General features: G+C 38.0%; 2 protein-coding genes across 2 annotated transcripts; both read left to right on the top strand.

Moving 5' to 3' along the window:
* The first annotated feature begins 16,346 nt into the window (after window positions 1–16,346).
* LOC113471267 lies at window positions 16,347–19,788 on the top strand. The gene is made up of 4 exons (XM_026830278.1): window positions 16,347–16,689; window positions 16,821–17,607; window positions 18,503–19,003; window positions 19,490–19,788. Exons 1-4 carry the CDS (start codon window positions 16,447–16,449, stop codon window positions 19,786–19,788), a joined length of 1,830 nt encoding a protein of 609 aa, XP_026686079.1. The 5' UTR covers window positions 16,347–16,446.
* A 395-nt stretch (window positions 19,789–20,183) lies between these two features.
* LOC103518499 lies at window positions 20,184–21,263 on the top strand. The gene is made up of 2 exons (XM_008483567.2): window positions 20,184–20,649; window positions 21,025–21,263. The coding sequence occupies exons 1-2, from the start codon at window positions 20,451–20,453 to the stop codon at window positions 21,261–21,263; spliced, it is 438 nt and encodes a 145-aa protein (XP_008481789.1). The 5' UTR covers window positions 20,184–20,450.
* The last annotated feature ends 1,462 nt before the right edge of the window (window positions 21,264–22,725 follow it).

Consider the following 22,725-nt stretch of genomic DNA (forward strand, 5'->3'; position numbering starts at 1 on the left):
TTGGATGTTATATGGATTTCATTCTCCAAAGAAAACATCTGTAGGAATCGTTCCCCCTACTGAAGAATCGGAAGCCCTCAGACTTAGTTAACTGATACATCAGTGGGGGCCCGTAGTAGCAATGACCTATGAGCTCCAATCTTAACCCTTGGTGTTTTCAAAAATATGCGGTTTTAGCATGTCACACAAGTAGGTCCAGATGGGTTAATTTTATCTTTGTGACAGAGCTTCTTCGCCTTCTTCTTTACACCTTTGCCTTATTTCATAAAACCAGGGTGTCTCAATGTATTATCATTGAATCAGGGTGTCTACCAGACTGGAAAACCGGGAAAACCGGGAAAAGTCAGGGAATTTCATGGAGACTGGAAAAGTCAGGGAAAAGTCAGGGAATTTCACGAAAAAGTGCCAAAAATCGAAAAAAGTCAGGGAATTTTTCAAAGCCTAAAAAAAGACAAAGAAAGGTTTCAATTAAAAAGTATGCAACCATGAAGGGGCAACATGTAATCTCTCAAAAATTTCGCCTGCGGCGCTGAAATTCTGTGTCTTCATGAAAAAGTTTTGGGAATATTTCAAAGCCTATAAAACGAGAAAAAGACTTTGGTCAGTAAAAAAAGTATGCAACCTTGAAGGAGCTACTTAAATTTTCTCGAAAAAAATTTGGCCTGCGGCGCTGTCATTTTGTGTTCTATATAAATGTATTGGGGGGATAACTGTACTCGTCTTTTACACGTATTTAATTACATAAAAAACTGACACATGACAAGCTACAGATTACATACTTACTGAAAAGTTTCGCCTGCGGCCCTGAAGATTACACCTTTGAAAAGTCTGCTTCTCTTACTATTGTAGAGCAAAATCTTCAAAAAATTCGCCTGCGGCGCCAAATTTTGTGTTTTTGATAACTAAGTTTTTTTAAAATTAGAGACCAAAATTTTCGCTATAAAACCTCATCCGGCCATTGCTGGGTATTTTTGTCGAGTAAGTTAAGTGATGACCTAATGAATCTAATCACTACAATCTCATCTGTAATGATAAATAATGAATCTGTGTGTATAGTTGCCTGTGGCCATAAAAATTTCAATTTCGTTAATTCTGATTTCTATAAATTGTAGCTCACAATTTTCAAAAATTTCGCCTGCGGCGCTGTTATTATATTCTAAAAAAGATGCCAGTTCACTTATAGTAAATACCTATTAGGGGCCCAAAGCCAGATCAAAAAGAAATGGCTTTAGTAGTCTTGAGATCATTATCTTGGTCAAAGGTCATTTATCTTGAAAAGATTTGGCCTGCGGCGCAGTTATTTCATGGTGCAAATGCATGAAAAAAGATTGAAGAAATTTAACAGGCCTGAGAACATTGCTTGAAAAAAAAAAAAAAAAAAAAAAAAAATCGGCTGCGGTGCAGTGGGAATAGGGTGGAAAATCTTGGAAAAGTAGACTGGAAATTTTGAAAATTGGACTGGAAAACCGGGAAAAGTCAGGGAATTTTATTTTTCCATTTTGGTAGACACCCTGTCAGAATACTCGTAGTTATTCATACTAATCTATCATTGGTCTAACATATTCAATCCCACTTTTCTTCATCCACCCTGTTTCTTAGTCCATCACTTACAAAGTACTTTAGTGTGAAGTGAGGACAAGGATTATATTCTTTGGAAAGTTTAATTGCTTAGTAACCACGACCATAATAATACATCCAATACCAACCTCCCCAGAGATGCTAAGGTATGAATTGATCTCTTTTGTAACCTCTATTGTACAGCTGAGTTGCCAACTCTCATGATCATAATGAGGTACTTGTTTTTAATTTCAATGCAACTTATATTGCTTTTTTTGTCGTTGATAAGATAATTAACATCTGGTGGTGGGATTATCCAGGGTGGTACCACAATTTGGATGGGTATTATTTTATTGGGATAAATGTAGAGTGGATTCTGTTTTTGATAATAATATGGTCTGTGGGTTGTTGTCAAACCCCTTAACCTCTACCATCTCATATTGCAGTCAAATGTTATTTTTGAGAATATGTATGTGGAATCTACACTTCAGTTCAGATTCCAAGCTGTCAGAGGTGAGACCTGCATCTTCAAAAGCAGTGTACCAGATCTGAAAATTTTTGGTAGAATTTTGGCTGTTGACCAAAATGCATCATTTTTTATTATTATTTGTTTTTCTCTCAAGACCTGTTTCTTTGTTATCTCACAAAATTCCCATCTTTTAGTAATCTTGCTGTACCATTTGATTCCAGTTAACTCCTGATTCTAAGTACAAGCACACAATGAGTTTTAAAAGGAGTGGGTTTGATGTCCCACTCTGCTCGAGTACCCCCAAGAAATTCTGTACGGCGAGTAGTCAAAGCATTGGACGGTCTTGTTATCAAAGTATTTGAAGGAACTCCTATCTTAGGTACATTAAAAGATTTCCCATCCACTCCAGAAAAAAAAAAAACAACTTTGTCTTTTCTCCTGAAAAAGCAAAAATAATATTGAGAGCTCTCAACTCAGCTTCGTTAATTCCATGAACTCTATAGTTTTTTCCTTATCTACTTGAAATTTATCAAATTCGCTCTGTAGGTAGGTACCTACTGAATGTGCAAAATTTCTCGAATTCCTAGTTTATATTGCACACTTGGTGGTACTCGCTACCTTCTCACTTTAGAAAGCTCATTCTGCTAAATATCACTCACGTGTTGTTTGAGATTAGGATGACTAATGCTTACAGATGATGGACATCTGTATGCTGGTATGTGTGGTTTAAGCCCTGTACACACTAGACACGCTACATATCTCCCAACTTGGCCCTTTGACAGATCGTTGCTTGTGTGGAATACGAGTAGAATATACCGTGTTTATACTGCCAGCATAGGACTGAAAAGTCCCTTTGTGTATGCGATTTTTGCGCTAATTTCAGGTAAAGAATGAAATTTATCGCATACTACACTCAACGATCTATCGAAAAACTTGATTTAGAAGACCAAGTTTGGTTGTCTTAGGCCAGCCACTCACCATCAGGTAGACCTGACAGGTACGGCTGAAAAGGTCCGTCTGTCAGGTCTACCTGATGAGCACAAACACTATCAGGTAGACCTGATGAGGTGTACCTGGCATCAGGTTTACCTGATAGTGAGTGGCTGATCTTAGCCTGTGCACCGGGCTTTAAATAGGAAACATCGATCCTACAATATAACATTATTGGAAGAAAATTAATTACAAGATTATTGTGTGAGGTTTAGGATATCTGTCCTAGGAAACTGCTCGTTGGTAACTAGGTCCTTGAACAAAGAATAATTTTAATGTGAGTACTTGGCTACCCGGTACATACATAATTATGTATATGGGATGGACAGGTTGGTACCTACATTATAAAGCTTATTGCAACTATCATGAAGCTAAGCTTAGAGCTTACAACCAAGTCATCTTACTGACAACCAACCAGGTATAGCACCTATCCCATAATGTAGTCAGGGATTCCCAACTGCCATGTGTATGCGGGCCACATGCTACATTGGTAGGTATTTCGCGGACCACATACACAGGGGAGCAGGATTCAGGATTTTCTCAAGGGGATGGGTGTGGATGCTTTTCGGAGTCCACCCCAAAGTAAAAGAGGAAAAATCTAGCCCGAGGGACCCACCCTTAAAGCTTTGCGAGCCACAAAAATGGTCTGGCAGGCCACATGTGGCTCGCGGGCCGCTAGTTGGAAATCGCTGATAGTTACACCAAAAATAAACTATGACTAAAATGTCCTTGTGGAGTACCAAGTACTTTCCGTGAAGGAGAGACCTTTTAGGTTTGTCACGGATATTCAGTACCTTTCACTTCTAAACCCAACCTGGATATCTCTGAGGTATTGACAATAACAAATTACCTGTCTATTGACTTGGTAGTCAAGTATGACAAGAAATTTAATGCCATGCTCCATTTCATAGTAACTCGATCGTGTTCGTGCAGTCATTCATGACGATTTTAGGTACCTTAGGTAGTAAGTAAGTTAGGTATCTAGACTTTGTTCATATAGTTCATGACGAACCTTTCATTACTATTACTTTCTATTTGACTGGGGACAGGGTGAATTTCAGGGCTTTAAAGGACATTTCATTTTGATAATCTATCCTTAACCACAGAATGGTGCTGAAATACCCATCCTGCTTCTTTATTTTTAGGGGCCTAACTGTGTGAATTATGTGGCACCTATCTGCTATTCTGGAAACTTTTTGTTTGCCAGGTTATCTTGATTTTCAAACTATATATCCTGATCCCAAGACTGTTAGCATAATGGGACAATAACATTCTAAATAAAAGAGTATACTTGTACTTACATATATCCATCATTTGGTCGGAGTGCCAATCCTCAGTAAGCTTTTCCCATGAGGAAACATAAACTGCCCACCTCAATGTAAACCATATTATGATATCAATGTAATCGATTGATATGAGTATGAGGTACTAAACTCAATTCCTCATGGGTGTTATAAAGCACATACATATTTTACATAATCGGTTGTTGAATAGGTAGTTATTAGGTATGATGACTAATACAGTGGTTATTGTATTGAAACAGTATACTTGTACTTACATATATCCATCATTTGGTCGGAGTGCCAATCTCAGTAAGCTTTTCCCATCAGGAAACATAAACTGCCCACCAGTCACACTACCCACCTTCAAGCATTACTTCAGAGAAACATTGAATATCAACTGAAAGTTATAGCAAGAAACTCTGAACATCTCCAACCAAAAGTTATAGTCTTGGCAGGAATTTAATAAACTGCAAAGAAACATCCGCAGTTGCCCTAGTAGGTCCTATACCTGAATATAATCTAATCAGACAACTTTCATATCCACAGACAGAGCCGGGCAACTTTGCAAATTGGATACCACTCATCTTGTGAGATGAGCTTGGAACAATTCGCGCTAAAAGTTATAGTCTTGGCAGGAATTTAATGAACTGCAAAGAAACATCCGCAGTTGCCCTAGTACAGGGGTTCTCAACCTTTTAGTAAACACGTACCACTTGAAATTTTCAGAGATTTTGACGTACCACCTTATAATTATATTTTTATATATGGCTAGCAAGGTGGTTGCAAGATCGAGACCCACTTATGACATTTTTTTAATGATGTTTCTTGATTCGTTCAATAATAAAATCACGATTTTTTTAGTTTCTTATCAATTATTTTGATTAATTATAGTCTTAAAACCCCACCATTCAACATTTTTTATTGTTATTATTAATATATATTATGACTGCGTACCACCTAAAATGTATCCGCGTACCACCAGTGGTACGCGTACCACCGGTTGAGAACCTCTGCCCTAGTAGGTCTTAATGTCTTTCTTATACCTGAATATAATCTAATCGGACAACTTTCATATCCACAGACAGAGCCGGGCAACTTTGCAAATTGGATACCACTCATCTTGTGAGATGAGCATGGAACAATTCGCACAGTCCGTTAGGACCTGGGATACCTATTGAGGTATCTAAGGCCAGCCACTCACTATCAAGTAAACCTGACCGGTACAACTGATAGTGTTTGTGCTCAGCAGGTAGACCTGACATTCGAACCCTTAGCCCTACCTTTTAGGTCTACCTGATAGTGTGTATGCTCATCAGGTAGACCTGACAGAGGGACCATTTCAGCTGTACCTTTCAGGTCTACCTGATAGTGTGTATGTTCATCAGGTATCAGGTAGACCTGACATGCGGACCTGATCAGATGTACCTGTCAGGTCTACATTCAGTGTGGAACCGGACACACTTCCAATGGAATTTTATCTCCATTTTAGCGTTGGTTGCAAAAAATGATGGCCCCTTTCAGCTAAATACCATACGAGTGAATTTTGCTGAGTACCTGTAATCATGTATTATAGGTATAGATATATAGACCTAGGTACAGTTCAGGTACCTATAGGTAGTAGAGAGTACATTATAGGTACCATTAGGAACCTCATAAGAACTACCTACTATCTTGGGCTTATATTATACCCTGCGGCTATGTTTTCAGAACGTTGACTTGTCCTGGAGGTACGCAGGTTCTCAGAGCTATCTTATCCGAGCTCAGAGAAAATTATCAAATCATGAATTCTTTGTGGTAAACCAGAGAGCTTCTTCACAAGATTGAAACAGTGCATCTAAAACGTGAATCACATTAATGTTGTCGCTTGATAATAAATGAATGCCTATAATTAAAACTTAATTTAGATAATTAAGGCACATGGATATCTGTAAATGGCTGAATAGTGCTTAATCTGGACGCTCAGATTAAGACTTGAATACCCAGCCCTATTTTTCCAAAAACATGACTTTTAATTCATTTTAATTAATTATAAATTATAGTACATAGCTCTATGAAAGTTGAATCCCTCTTTGCTTTACGAAAATGAAATACGTCTTTGCACGTTGCTGAATACGCCAATTTTCGAAACTCTTGAACAATGAAGCTAAGCAACGTCTAGTGTGGTTCATATTTGGATGCGCGGGCGTCTTTGCTACTGCTTTAAATACGGGCTAATCTAGGAGTAAGTAATGGAACACATTAGGTTTATATTGGAAACAAAAGTCGCCTAGCTAAACACAACATGCCTCGGTGGTGTAGTGGTCAAGACGCTCACCTGGTAAACAGGAGGGCGCAGGTTCAATCCCAGCCGAGGTATGGAATTTTATTCTCAATATAATTTGAGAATTTGACCAAACGGACTTTTTATTAATCCTATGTGAGCATATAAATAAGCACTGAAGCAAGGTTTTATATACTTATTTGTAAACTTTACCTATGAAATATACAAGACCTTGTTTAGACTGCGGGAGTAAAGGGACTTTTCAGTCTCATTCTGGCAGGATAAACAAGGTACATATATTCTATTCTATTCTATTCTATTCTATTATTATTAGCATGGCAAGAAACATAAGAGAGACTAGAAATTAAGTACCTGGTCTAGCTGGTATACTAGAGAGCTAAAGACATCCATCGATATTGAATGACAATATCGACAACCCCAAGAGAAAGTCCCTCTGACATACCATGTAGGATTGTGAAAGAAACATCAAGCCCGTTGTGTTTCTTTCTTGAAATACCCATTTATTATTATTTATTACCGTGTAAATTAACTTGTAGGTACAACGAAACTCTATTTGTGTCCTCTGTTGGCACCTATTATACCTAAGTACCTACTTATAATTATGTGCAAGAAACATGAGGTTGCTTAATACTTATGTACCTAAATACCTTCTTCTAGGTACTTATGTACCTACTAAAACCCAGTCTTCTAGGTACTTACCTACCTGAAGCAAGTTTGAATATTAACTTTTTACAGGTACCTTCATAACTTCATATTTTGGGTTCTCTTATCTCTTCATTTAAAGGACTAGACCAAATTGAGCTCTTGCCCAAGTATCAAGCTTAGGGCCGAAATGCATACCTATTACCTAACTACATACCTACGCGTAGATAGTTTCTATACACGTCCTGTTGAAATTGAAATAACTTTTCTCTACTTAGGTACATAAGTATTAGCCTAATACCTACATGTTCTAGAAAGTGGATCTTTTCTTATCATATCACAGGGGGTATTTGCCCTGAACCTAAACTATCTCGTCCCATCCATTAAACAAAGGACACATTTAATAACGTTGTGGGATTCTCGCCCTATCTAAATTGTCTCATTGTGACTACAAACTGACTTTGTTTGACTAGTTTCGTTTTATCAGTAACACTATTCTTATCATTACATTTTCATTTTTGAAAATCTCTTACATACCTACCTCACATTCTATTATTTGTTCTGGAATCCAAGGCTGGGGTCAACGGGATTATACAAATGTGTATACAGGCAAGTATAAGGTACCCTCCCTACTCGTATAGAAAATTTTCGCCAAAAACCCGCCCGCCGTAGGCGGCTCAGGCTCGGGACTTAGAAAAATTTTCTTTTCTTTTTTTTTTTTTTCAAATACGTATTCCGCAAATGTAATAGAAAGTCGTGTGATGTTCACACCAGATTTTTTTTTTATCTGGTCCGACTTGGTCGGACAGACCTAGATCAGTTCATTAGTCGGAGTGTGAGTGGCCGGCCTAATAACTAACGTCCATTACAATGGTTGGGATTTTTCTCTTTTCAGAAATATGAATAATAATGAGAGAATTAATTCTTAGAAGATCACGTAATTTCCCGCATTTCTCACCGAGACATACATATGTACCATGTGGAGAGAAGCGGTGAAGATCTTAAAAAAAAAAATGTCAACAATAGGTATTTACTGAAATAAGACAATGCAAATAATTATTCGTTACAGATATAATAGTTATATTGTGTCCCTTTTTCACAAAACCGCCCGCATGTCTGTGCGAAATTTCTCGTACAGTACCTATGACAATCATTATTGTACAGAAATAGTACAGAATAGACACCTAATTGTTTCCCAGTGATGGTAATTAAAGTAAAGTATTTATGGGTAGTTGGGAAAATATGTATCTCGCAGGTCAATGGAATAGGTCCATGACTCCTTTGAGATCTGAACCCGCGCTTCCCTAATATCACAGCTTAAACCCATACACAAAAAGCCAATTGTTTCCCAGTGATGGTAATTAAAGTAAAGTACTTATGGGTAGTTGGGAAAATATGTATCTTGCAGGTCAATGGAATAGGTCCACGACTCCTTTAAGATCTGAACCCGCGCTTCCCTAATATCACAGCTTAAATCCATACACAAAAAGCCCAATCTGAGGCATAGGTGTAGGGGCTGGACAGCCCTAAAGGTTGGGTTAAGCTTCTTCGAATCTCCCTAAATATTAAGCGGATGAATATCGTTGAATCACTGAAGTTAAGCAACTTCGGGTGGGTTTTTAAGTGACAGAATGGGTTCATTAATATCATCATATCAAACGCTCTGAAGATATCCAGATGGAAGGCAGGCTTACATTTGCATTCTGTTCTACTAGTACAATAGGCCTGATGGTTTATTTTCATTTCGTCCTATATGTTTGATAATTTTTTTCCATCCAATATTCTGTTAATTCTCTTTTAATTTCATCCTATATTTGATGATGGTCTTTTTATTTCATTTATAAAAGATTTCCCATCCACTCCAGAAAAAAAAAAACAACTTTGTCTTTTCTCCTGAAAAAGCAAAAATAATATTGAGAGCTCTCAACTCAGCTTCGTTAATTCCATGAACTCTGGGACCAATCTTTGCACAGGCAATGTGAAAGATCCCAAGATGGGTATTACAAAGATTAACATCGATCCTACAATATAACATTATTGGAAGAAAATTAATTACAAGATTATTGTGTGAGGTTAAGGATATCTGTCCTAGGAAACTGCTCGTTGGTAACTAGGTCCTTGAACAAAGAATAATTTTACTGAAGCTTATTGCAACTATCATGAAGTTTAGCTTAGAGCTTACAACCAAGTCATCTTACTGACAACCAACCAGGTATAGCACCTATCCCATAATGTAGTCAGGGATTCCCAACTGCCCATTTCATCGTATGTCTGATGAATCTCTTTTCATTTCATCCGCTGGTTGATTCCATTTTTGACGTTCTCTACACATGTTTTTTACCTATGTTATTGAGTTCTGTTAGTGAGGTCTCCATCACATATGTTGTTACGGATAGTATGTTTGTGTTGATAGTGTTATTCACCACACTTCCTTCTTCCTTAACGACGAGAGTTTCTAGAACATGTTTCGCGTACATGGTGTTGGTTTGTGTTGGTGTGATCTGAATAGGTCCGTAAATAACACCATCACTGGATTAGGTGTAGGGGCTGGACAGCCCTAAAGGTTGGGTTAAGCTTCTACGAATCTCCCTAAATATTAAGCGGTTGAATCACTGAAGTTAAGCAACTTCGGGTGAGTTTTTAAGTGACAGAATGGGTACTTGTCATGTCCTGCTGTCTTCCATTGTTTCAAATACAGGTTTGTATAGGAATTTGGGTTAAGATCATCCTCTTGTACTCCAAGGTGTAATCATTAATCCATTAGAGACTAACTTGTGTCTGTGGATTTATAGCTTGGAGTACATCACATTTCTACAGGATGTTGAATAACTTTGGAAGCTCTTATCCTGGGCTGCATTCCTGGAAATAACTTCACAAGAGTGCACTTCACATTTTGCAATATTTTGACGTCACAGGAACTGTATTGGTTATGTGTATGAAATGTTTTTTAAGGTTTTCTTACGTTGTTATTAACTTTTACAAAGTCCCAGGGGAATTCTGTTGCCCCGATGAACGTCATTGTCATACTAAACTCCTTTGGACTCAACATGGGCAGTGCAGTATAAAGGCCTCTTTTACCTAATTTGCGCTAACCATATCTTCTCCCTCCTTAGTAGAAACATCACTTTTCTCATCTCTCACACACTTAAATTTATATGCCTCCTTGTATATCTACTCGTACATCATATAAAGAATTTGTTTGTTTTATCTGAATCAAGTTGGTACACTTTGACTTCATATCCATTGAGAACCAGGCATAGCCTTGTTTTACTTTTGTTTATATCAGTCATCAACGGATCCGTGTAACACTATGGCGATTTCTCTTCCTTTTTTTTTTTTCTTGTCTGTCATCATCTCCATCACAGTGCTAGAATCTTTTCATTATCATTAATATCATCATATCACACGCTCTGAAGATATCCAGATGGAAGGCAGGCCTACATTTGCATTCTGTTCTACTAGTACAGTATGCCTGATGGTTTATTTTCATTTCATTGAGAACCAGGCATAGCCTTGTTTTACTTTTGTTTATATCAGTCATCAACGGATCCGAGTAACACTATGGTGATTTCTCTTCCTTTTGTTTTTTTGTTTTTTCTTGTCTGTCATCATCTCCATCACAGTGCTAGAATCTTTTCATTATCATTAATATCATCATATCAAACGCTCTGAAGATATCCAGATGGAAGGCAGGCCTACATTTGCATTCTGTTCTACTAGTACAGTATGCCTGATGGTTTATTTTCATTTCGTCCTATGTTTGATAATTTTTTTCCATCCAATATTCTGTTAATTCTCTTTTAATTTCATCCTATATTTGATGATGGTCTTTTTATTTCATTTTATGTCTATGAATTGATTCTCTTTTTATTTCATCATATGTCTGTTGAATCTCTTTTCATTTCATCCGCTGGTTGATTCCATTTTTGACGTTCTCTACACATGTGTTTTACCTATGTTATTGAGTTCTGTTAGTGAGGTCTCCACATATGTATGTTGTACGTTACGGATAGTATGTTTGTGTTGATAGTGTTATTCACCACACTTCCTTCTTCCTTAACGGCGAGAGTTTCTAGAACATGTTTCGCGTACATGGTGTTGGTTTGTGTTGGTGTGATCTGAATAGGTCCGTAAATAACACCATCACTGGAATCTCATACTTGGATTGGATATGTTGCTGGAATACATACATACTTGATGTTTGCTCGTAATCCACATTTCTACAGGATGTTGAATAACTTTGGAAGCTCTTATCCTGGATATTTATGGAAGTCCATGGATGTTCGTATTCAAACCTAGCCTTTTGTCTTTGGCTGGGACGCAAGAATGATATTTAAAACGCTGGACTATTATTTTGAGCTTAAAATCAAGCAATTAAATAGCTCGTTAAACTTAATTAAACAATAATATTTTGACTCCACTAAACTGAAGAGCTGAGTATGGAGTGAGTGAGTTTTAAAAATACTTCTGTAAGTCCATGGGCGTTCGTATTCAAACCTAGACTTTTGTCTTTCGCTTCAATTCCATTGGCCTTTGATGGTTGTGTCTTAAATAACGTCACATTTACATGGTCTGTTGAGGTTTTTTTACTAGATGTATTACCAGGGACTGTAATTTAACAAAATAACATACCTTTTAAAAATTGGGGACCATACAAAATTCGACCTTAAAAAAATACTCAGGACTGAGGAAAATATAAACAATAAACATTTTTACCTATTGACAAAGCTAACGTAGGCATGTATTACTCATGGAGGTAGACAAGAAGACAAGTATATATTACATTTTCAACCTCCTGTTTCGTGAAAAACTAATGTAGGTACTTTATAAACTATGTTTTCGTACTTTAAGCAAAATATCGTGATAGAACGTACTTTATTTTTTTCAAACGCAATATCTAACTTTCATTTTATTTTTTCATTATACCTGAACAATATACCTATGAGTTTATTTTACTCAAAAGAGATTATTTGTTACTTATTATTTTTTCTCTTTTTTGTTTTATCATAAAAAAAACTGCCAACGGATCACTGAAGGTAAATAAAGTTGGGCGTAGTTGGTATCTCAACGGGTGATAAAGCTTGCCTTTGGAAGATTCATGAATTATCCAAGGACAGATAGGTCCAGCTTAACTCCACACACACAAAAAGCCCTGAGGCTTAGGTGTAGGGGCAAAATAGCCTTAAAGGATGGGTTAAGCTTCTACGAATCTACATGGATAGGTCTGTTTGGATAGGTATGGGTACATGTAAGACATTTCATCTCTGACTTCCGCTAAACCTATTTAAAAGTTGAAATCCAGCCCTCATTCTCCTTGATACTAAGACATTTCACCTCTGACTTCCGCTAAACCTATTTAAAAGTTGAAATCCAACCCTCATTCTCCTTGATACTCCAGACGGGACAAGCTATGAAGAGACAAAACTCTTTGTGTATGTTTTACTTTTTGATTGTACCATTATATTCAATTTCAAACTCTTGGCAGCCATTTTGAAGATCAAGAAGTTTCAGTGCTGGATTTTTCATAGCAATCTTAACGTTGACAATTGTCTCTCAAGAAACCAGTCTTTGAAATTTGTGTCTATTTCTAGGTATGAAAAAATCGAACAATGAAGTTTTTTTTATCATTGAGATCTATGTCGTACTATCTATCTATAGTTGTACCACTGTTAGTAGACAAACAAAGCCCTTGGTAAAATCACCGCAGGAATCTCAGACCAATCAGTTGTTTGAGATAAAAAAAAAAAAAATCTCTACCTGTAGTACATTTCCATAGAAGAGATACTTGGCCATTAGAAACTTCAAGGTTGCACCGATCTAGAAAAGTCAATGGACATGTTTTCCAATAAAGAAAAACCATGATTATGGAACTATATGTAAGATTTCAATCTTGATCTTCTTCATCAGATGTTGATCTCCAAACTGGGATGAATAGAGTACTTAATGAGTCTAATGACCAAAATAGGTAGATACTTTACCTACAAGTGTGGCCATTAGATCATTAAGTTATTATTTTATCTCTAATAACAACAATTATTTGTTGTTATTTGAACAATATTTATAATGCAAACTACCACCATCACAATCACTAAAGAAACCAATTTCAATATAATTTCAACAACTAATAGAGGGATAGAACAGAATATACCCTGTTTATGCTGCCAGAATGAGACTGAAACGTGTGTGTATAGTGGATTTTTCGTGGAGTGGGAGCTGGAATTTTTCGTGAAAAAATATCTTCTCCAGCCAGGAAGTCTAATAATAATCCAGCTAAGAATTCGAACTTGTAATACATTTTCATACCTGACGAAATCCATTGTATTCTGTACCTACAACACATAGGCCTCGTCTCGTCTATTATAAAAATAGATCAATGTGACACACTTCAATGACTCCAAATACTCCAATAGAATTATGAAGGACTTTTCAGTCTCATTCTGGCAGGATAAACAAGGTACATATATTCTATTCTATTATTATTAGCATGGCAAGAAACATAAGAGAGACTAGAAATTAAGTACCTGGTCTAGCTGGTATACTAGAGAGCTAGTTTTTTGTTACCTATATGGATCTATTTCTATTTTTATAGCTCCATATTACGAGAATAATGATATAGGAATATAGGTGGAAGTATCTAGGTACCTACTACCAGACTGATAAATTATGAAATCACAGGGTACTGGTTGAAGCATTCTGTAAAGTTTTTTTTAGCCTTTTTCCGTCATCTCAGTGCGTTTTCTTCTCTTCTTTCCCCGCCAGATCTCAACCCCTCCCACTTCCTGAAGACCCACGAGAAGATCCTACGGGATGAGAACGAGTCCAACTTGCGTCTGGTGTATTATCCTTCCTATCATCACGGGACGGATGAGGAATGTGCCGGGTTTTGTCCCGTGGATGACGGACTTATAGACGAGGGAACTTTTACGCTTACCGTGCAGGATAGCGAGTGTGGCATAGAGGTAATGTTAACTAAAGCCGTATTTTACTATCGGACTTTCTTTTTTTTTATTCCACCAAAGAGATATGAATTTTCAACTTCAACACACAGACTGCCAAAGCATGTTCCATGGTGATTACCTTCAGAAACCCATTTATTAAAACACCTCCCTTAACATGAGAGGCAGACTCTTTAATTCTTGGAATTTTTTCATAAGAAAATAGCAAAATTTCACTCAGAGGCCTTCTTTCATATAACTTCAGTAATCCATTGAGAATAATGGAATATGTTTTGTTTGTTTGTTACGTTTAACGAGCTATTTAATTACTTGATAACCCATTTATTAAAACACCTCCCTTAACATGAGATGCAGACTCTTTAATTCTTGGAATTTTTTCATAAGAAAATAGCAAAATTTCACTCAGAGGCCCTCTTTCATATAACTTCAGTAATCCATTGAGAATAATGGAATATGTTTTGTTTGTTTGTTACGTTTAACGAGCTATTTAATTACTTGATTTTTAGCTCACTGGTGTTGTATTCAACATCTTCATGGTGTATTAAACGGGACCTAGTGTATAGCGCTGGTAGGCGGGGCTTCAAACTTTGCGCGATTTCTGGCACGCCTGTTTATCAAGGAATCTGGTTTTCATTTCAGATCCTGTCCCCCACCACACACAAGTGGCAACGAGTGGGTCACTTACCCGGAGCTATCCTTATCAATACCGGTAAACTCCTGGAACATTGGACCTCTGGCGCTTACAAAGCTCTGGTAAGTTTTGACGCCACTTGCCGCCAGTTATAGGAGAACACGGGGCAAAACGGTACCCAATTAAAATTATCAATAAATCAATAGGGATTACTTTTCAGATTATAGGTAGGTATGTAATTACGAATCTACACGTGAAGGTACATTTCAATGTTTTATAGTTCGAATGCTTTTATCGTTATCGTCAGTACATTGGTGGTTAGGTGGGTAGGTACATATTGTTTTATCTAGGAGTCTTACAGGTTTCAGTAAAGCTTGCCTTTGGAAGATTCATGAATTATCCAAGGACAGATAGGTCCAGCTTAACTCCATACACAAAAAGCCCTGAGGCTTAGGTGTAGGGGCTAAATAGCCCTAAAGGATGGGTTAAGCTTCTACGAATCTACATGGATAGGTCTGTTTGGATAGGTATGGGTACATGTCAGACATTTCATCTCTGACTTCCGCTAAACCTATTTAAAAGTTGAAATCCAGCCCTCATTCTCCTTGATACTCCAGACGGGACAAGCTATGAAGAGACAACAGACACGAGTATCGACATCAATCAACCCGATAACATCAAACCTGAACCAAGACCTAAAAGTAAAAAGTCAAGGGCCAAACAATCTCCGGTGGATATTAAGTTGGAAGACTGTTTGCCCCTGTACTTTGACGATCCCCTGGTGTGGTATTGCTACACTAATATTCCGCTGTCTATGAGGATCAGAAGTCAAGGGCCAAACAATCTCCGGTGGACATTAAGTTGGAAGACTGTTTGCCCCTGTACTTTGACGATCCACTGGTGTGGTATTGCTACACTAATATTCCGCTGTCTATGAGGATCACCAACTGGAACCAAACAGGTATCTATTTATTTAAGCATTATAAGGATCTGGGTGTTATAAGCTTGAGAGACACTGGTCTTGAATTCGCATAAGCTCAACCCATCTTATAGGGCTGTTTCGCCCCTACACCTAAGCATCAAAGTGGGCTTTATGTGTACAAGACTGATATCCCAGGCAGCCATCAAGCTGTTAATTCAACAGGTAATAACATTATTGTAGCGGTGAATAATGAATTTCATACTTGGAAATTTTGCATCCATTTGAAGTCACAAAGCCATACAATGTAAGACGTTTTCTCACCGTTAAAAAAATGAATTTCATACTTGGAAATTTTGCATCCATTTGAAGTCACAAAGCCATACAATGTAAGACGTTTTCTCACCGTTAAAAAACAGTGTGCCAGCCTAGTTAGCTTGGAGGGTTGCGCGTCTGCCTTGCAAGCGCTAGGCCGCGGGTTCGATTCCCACCCGGGGTGGATTTTATCCAGAATGGATAATGTTCGTTCTCGGAACTGCTGGCTTTCTCCTATCCTGTCTTTCCTTCTCTCTTTGCTTTCGAGACGATAAGCCCTTAGCAGTCACAGTTCCCTAAACGTCAGATAAAAACTATAGAAGAGAAACCTAAACCTTCGCATTCAGAGAGCCAGAACGCGAAGGGGTTGTTGTACAAGGGAGACACCGAGTCAAATGACGAAATGAAATCTGCAAGAACTTGCTTCGATATTATGGAAATGCAGTCAGCAAGAACCTGCTCAAGTAATGTAGTTCAAAAAGAAAAGATCATATGTCTGAAATACCCCGAAGACGACACAGGAAAGAAACTTCCACCAGAATACAGAGTAAAGACATTGGAAATTGATATTTCGGGGAAAAATCAAGAGAAAACTGATAATAAAGAAGTTAAGATAACGGAAGAAGATCATATTAGCGCGAAGCACCAGGAAGAAAGTAACAGGAATGGAAATGAAGCTATGGGAGAGCGTAACAGGAGTCCGCCTGAAACTATGGAAAACAATATTACAATAAAGAAGTTAAGATAACGGAAGAAGATCATATTAGCGGAAAGCACCAGGAAGAAAGTAACAGGAATGGAAATGAAGCTATGGGAGAGCGTAACAGGAGTCCGCCTGAAACTATGGAAAACAATATTAATGAACTTCCAGAGGAGACGAGATTAATAGAAAACGTCCCGATACCAAATCCTGATACCGTGCAAGGTGAACAGGCATTACGTACCTTTCCCCCTGATGCTACTTGGTACCCGGATATGAACAATTACCATGAGGTTGCTGATCCATGCAAATACTATGACATTGTGAGGAGAATGATCTGTCCATGTGATCCCTCTTACTGTCACATGAATCCTTGCAGTCTTTGTGTATGTAATCGAGATAGGTGTTTGGGCTCAGCTCACTATAGGCCCAACAGAGAGTTGGAGATAGGTGCCGAGAATTACATTCAACATGGTGGCTCCACTGACAGAACCTTCAGGAACAGACAGAATGGCGAAAGACCAGATAGTGTCAAATATCTCTACCGTAGACCTGACGGCTGTCCCGAAAATGCTACAGATCCCAGATCGATACACGACGATTTGTGTAAACATTACAAAATGCAACCACAATATGAATCTGAACTGCGTCGAAGGCCTGATGGTATCAACAGGTATCAACATGACAGTGTGCAATATGCAGAGAAAGAGTTTCATGGGAATAAAATTAATCTTCAACCTAGTACATCAGGCAGATATACAAAACCAGTGGACAACTATAATAATGATCCTGTGATTGAAAACGGCTGTCTTGATGCCACACATAACCATTTGAAACCATTAAGAACAAGGGGAGAATCTAGTAGTAATCCCAATGAGCGGCCACTTGCCTTGGTGGCGTAGTGGTCAAGACGCTTGCCTGGTAAACAGGAGGGTGAATTTCCTAGCAATGAAACAATCAGGTGGGCGAGAAGAGACACAATACTTCCCATTTAGGTGCTGGTCAATACGAGAACACCAGAAAACAACCCGTTGATATATTTGCGATCGAAAAACGAGTGCAAATTTTTGTCGATGGTGGGATTCGAACCCGGGACCTTCTACATGGCAAAAAAGCGCGTTATTACTGGGCTTACCGTGCCCCCAAAAAAGAAAAGAAAACTAATATCTGCCTCTCTCTCTCCCCCCAGAAACACCGCATCATCATTCCAGAATCCCTCAACCCCCATTCCAACCAGGGTCGCTACTACCTGAGTCTGAACGTACACCCAGACCTGAACACGCCCCTAGAACCTCTCTACCAGGAGCAACCCAAGGATGAGAGCGACCAGGTTCTCCCCAAGCAGAAATCAAAGCTCAGCTGGTACGCCACCTACCAGCAGGTGCAGAAAAGACTGAGACATACCAAATACTTCTGGAAGTCGATGGACGTTCGTATTCAAACCTAACCTTTTGTCTTTGGCTGGGACACAAAAATAATATTTTGACTCCTTTTTATAAAAAATATTTATGGAAGTCCATGGATGTTCGTATTCAAACCTAGCCTTTTTTCTTTGGCTGGGACGCAAAAATGATATTTAAAACCCTGGACTATTATTTTGAGCTTAAAATCAAGCAATTAAATAGCTTTTATAAAAATATTTATGGAAGTCCATAGATGTTCGTATTCAAACCTAGCCTTTTGTCTTTGGCTGGGACGCAAAAATGATATTTAAAACCCTGGACTATTATTTTGAGCTTAAAATCAAGCAATTAAATAGCTAATCCCAATGAGCGGAAACAAGCAGCAACCAATACTTCAGATCTTAGCAATCCATTGTCCATAGCTGATACCGTTCCGTCTTCCAGAGAAAAACCAACCCTATATGTTTCTAAGCAAGACAGAATAAATCAAAGAACACACTCTGATCCTCTCCAGGGAGAAATGAATTCTTCAATGGCGCAATCCCACCTTGGAACCAATGGCAAGAAACCCCTCAAAATCAAAATGCATGGTAAACAAGAGTTCCAATCTCCTGGCACCTCGAGAATTATTAGAAAAGGTGGTACCCGTCCAAAGGAGAACAAAAATGGTCAACCACCAGATTATATAAAAGCTAGAGATGCAAACTGCAAGAAAGTTAAAGTAAATAATGGCACAACCATTGATCCCGAGTTTGTAAGCACTTCATCGGACAATAGCAAGAACAAGATACCGAAGTACTATTTGGAACAAGGTTCTAATGGCACTTCAGGCATTAAGCGTCCTTACATAAACATTGGTGAGCACCTTAAACCAGTTATAGGAGAACACGGGGCAAAACAGTACCCAATTAAAATTATCAATAAATCGATAGGGATTACTTTTCAGATTATAGGTAGGTATGTAATTACGAATCTACAAGTGAAGGTACATTTCAATGTTTTATAGTTCGAATGCCTTTATCGTTATCGTCAGTACATTGGTGGTTAGGTGGGTAGGTACATATTGTTTTATCTAGGAGTCTTACAGGTTTCAGTAAAGCTTGCCTTTGGAAGATTCATGAATTATCCAAGGACAGATAGGTCCAGCTTAACTCCATACACAAAAAGCCCTGAGGCTTAGGTGTAGGGGCTAAATAGCCCTAAAGGATGGGTTAAGCTTCTACGAATCTACATGGATAGGTCTGTTTGGATAGGTATGGGTACATGTCAGACATTTCATCTCTGACTTCCGCTAAACCTATTTAAAAGTTGAAATCCAGCCCTCATTCTCCTTGATACTCCAGACGGGACAAGCTATGAAGAGACAACAGACACGAGTATCGACATCAATCAACCCGATAACATCAAACCTGAACCAAGACCTAAAAGTAAGAAGTCAAGGGCCAAACAATCTCCGGTGGACATTAAGTTGGAAGACTGTTTGCCCCTGTACTTTGACGATCCACTGGTGTGGTATTGCTACACTAATATTCCGCTGTCTATGAGGATCACCAACTGGAACCAAACAGGTATCTATTTATTTAAGCATTATAAGGATCTGGGTGTTATAAGCTTGAGAGACACTGGTCTTGAATTCGCATAAGCTCAACCCATCTTATAGGGCTGTTTCGCCCCTACACCTAAGCATCAAATATATCACCATCTAATCTTATATGTGCCCTATATCAACCAAGTATGGAAAAGTATTTACAATCAAACTTTCTGGAGTTGGCGGGGCGGAGCGCTGTGTCTGCACAAGTTCGTGTGAAGTACCTAGAACTGTTTAGGAAAGGTTCTATTGATAGGCTTAAAAACAATGTGACCTAGGAACTTTAAACTGCTTTCATGCTTCGAAATCAAATAAATAAGATCATTCAAAACATAGATTTCAATAAACAAGGTTAAATGCAACGTTATTTAACCCTCTCAACCAAGTATGGAAAAGTATTTACAATCAAACTTTCTTGACTTGGCGGGGCGGAGCGCTGTGTCTGCGCAAGTTCGTGTGAAGTACCTAGAACTGTTTAGAAAAGGTTCTATTGATAGGCTTAAAAACAATGTGACCTAGGAACTTTAAACCGCTTTCATGCTTCGAAATCAAATAAATAAGATCATTCAAAACATAGATTTCAATAAACAAGGTTAAATGCAACGTTATTTAACCCTCTTTACAACACGATTAATTGCAAAGTTAACTCTCTCCACTTGTATGTTCTTCTCACAGATGCCCCTCACTCTCTTGACAAAACTATCAGGTCTTGAGCTATGAAATTATATTCCAAACCAAGAACAAGACCTTGGAAGTATTTTTTCACCTGTGCTCTTTGCGATGGCGACGGCAAAAACCTCGGGTCCACCAGTTGCTGTGCATTGCGAGACGATCTGTTGGGACTTGGGTTCTTATTCAACGAGCAAAGCTGTTGGATGAGATTTCTTATCGCTCTTCTCTTGATCGCTTCGTTGTGTAAGTAAAAAGTTCACAAAATAGATTTTATTTTATCTAAGGATAGTTATAATTTTTTGTTACCTATATGGATCTATTTCTTTTGTTATAGCTCCATATTACGAGAATAATGATATAGGAATATAGGTGGAAGTATCTAGGTACCTACTACCAGACTGATAAATTATGAAATCCCCTATATGTAGATACTTCAGTCTATCTGCAGGTTTCGGGCAAGTTTCTTTGTTATGTTATCTAGGAGATTATGTATTAGATTTAGGTAGAATTCTGTTTGTGAACAACAAAGCGCAAGTTTGTGAACAACAAAGCGCATCGTGGTTATAAAGTATAAACCACTTGTAAATGTTGATAGTACAGTCGTTGGATTCTTTCCAGTGTTTCTACTATTCCGGTTAATATCAGCACTATGGAAAGCCATTGGTGGTCTCCTCGGCTGGACAGATAACTCGTGCGAAAATTTACTCAAGAAAGAGGGAAATTGCAAAAAATTGAAAAAGGTCCTCAAGGATGTCAGAGGGAGTAGTGAGGAACTCGTTGGTGGCAAACCTCAGATAAGAAAAACTATAGAAGAGAAACCTAAACCTTCGCATTCAGAGAGCCAGAATTCGTCTTAATTTAAATAAAATCTAAACAGTTCGAGTTCGCCTTAAAATGTCATAAAATGATAAAAATATTGTTTTCTAAATGTGTACAAGACTGATATCCCAGGCAGCCATCAAGCTATTACTTCAACAGGTAATAACATTATTGTAGCGCTGAATAATGAATTTCACGCTATACAAAAACCTGTTCATCATCATCGTCAACTTCGTCTTAATTTAAATAAAATCTAAACAGTTCGAGTTCGCCTTAAAATGTCATAAAATGATAAAAATATTGTTTTCTAATTTCTAATTGCCCGACTCGATCTCATGCAAATATATTTTCTAGACAAGGAAGTTTCATCAAGCCATCCACCCTTACCAAGACCCAACTGCAAGAGGTGGACATAGGACCTCACAGTTGGAACTCTGTAACCCTCTTCTTTGGCTCACGAGCAGTATGCACCTGTAGAGAACTAAAGCTTCAGGTAACTTTTTGATTAATCTATGATGTGACTTGGAAGTCATTTATGTAATGGGAGTAGTCTAGATTCTAACTGGGGGACTATAAATAGCAAACTGGAGAACTGCCATACAGCATTGGCTAAACACAGAGTAGAGTGGAGAGCTAAAACAGTGAGGAGTGCATAGAGCTTTTTCTTCTATACATAATATATATTATCCACTCCACTTTGTTTTTAGGCTTAGCTAGTTGGCAGTCATTTTTACATGGCTCAAAAGAAGAAACCCTAGTCCTCATATTTTGGTAATTTATGTGTGTGGTGGAAAAAAAAAAAAATTTTATATGTCCAAAGTTATTCGTAGGTTTTCCAAATTCCCAAGGTTTTTCGGCAAGGAAACAAACCTTAGCCTGAAACTTGTCATTTAGAGTTTCAATCCTGTCTCAAGGCTCGGAAATCGCTACCAACGGCGATCTAAGATGCGGAGTATTGGAAGAAAAACATTTGAATTAAATTGAACTTGTTATTAGTCAAAGCGGACACGGAAAAAAGCTCGGAAAAAGTCACAAAAAGTTATCCAGGTACCAACCACGTGCAACGTTGCTCAACTTCAGAATCTAAATAGAATCCTGGTACAGGATCGGATCCGATCCTATCCTCTTTTCTACCCGGATTCTATCTGGGTTCTCCCTGGATATACATAATCCTATTTTGGTTACTTGGCAACCAAAATCTATGTACCTGCATTATTGGCCTGAACATATTGAATCATCTCGCAGATATTTGACTGTGATCCCTACTCGCGGAATCTTTATTTGGACAATGTTTTGAAATACGTTCAGTTTGTACTCTATCCCGACACGTACTACAACATTCCTGTGTTCTCCTTGGATTTGGTAAGTAAAATCAAGTCATAATGTCCGTTATAATTTTTTATATAACTACATTATACCTAACGTAAGTATCATAATACCTACGTTATAATTCGTTATATAAAAAATTATAAATCGGAAATTATGACGTATGATAGTATG

Source organism: Diaphorina citri, unplaced genomic scaffold (assembly GCF_000475195.1).
Source record: "Diaphorina citri unplaced genomic scaffold, Diaci psyllid genome assembly version 1.1 scaffold2214, whole genome shotgun sequence".
In the NCBI taxonomy this organism is placed as follows: Eukaryota; Metazoa; Arthropoda; class Insecta; order Hemiptera; family Psyllidae; genus Diaphorina; species Diaphorina citri.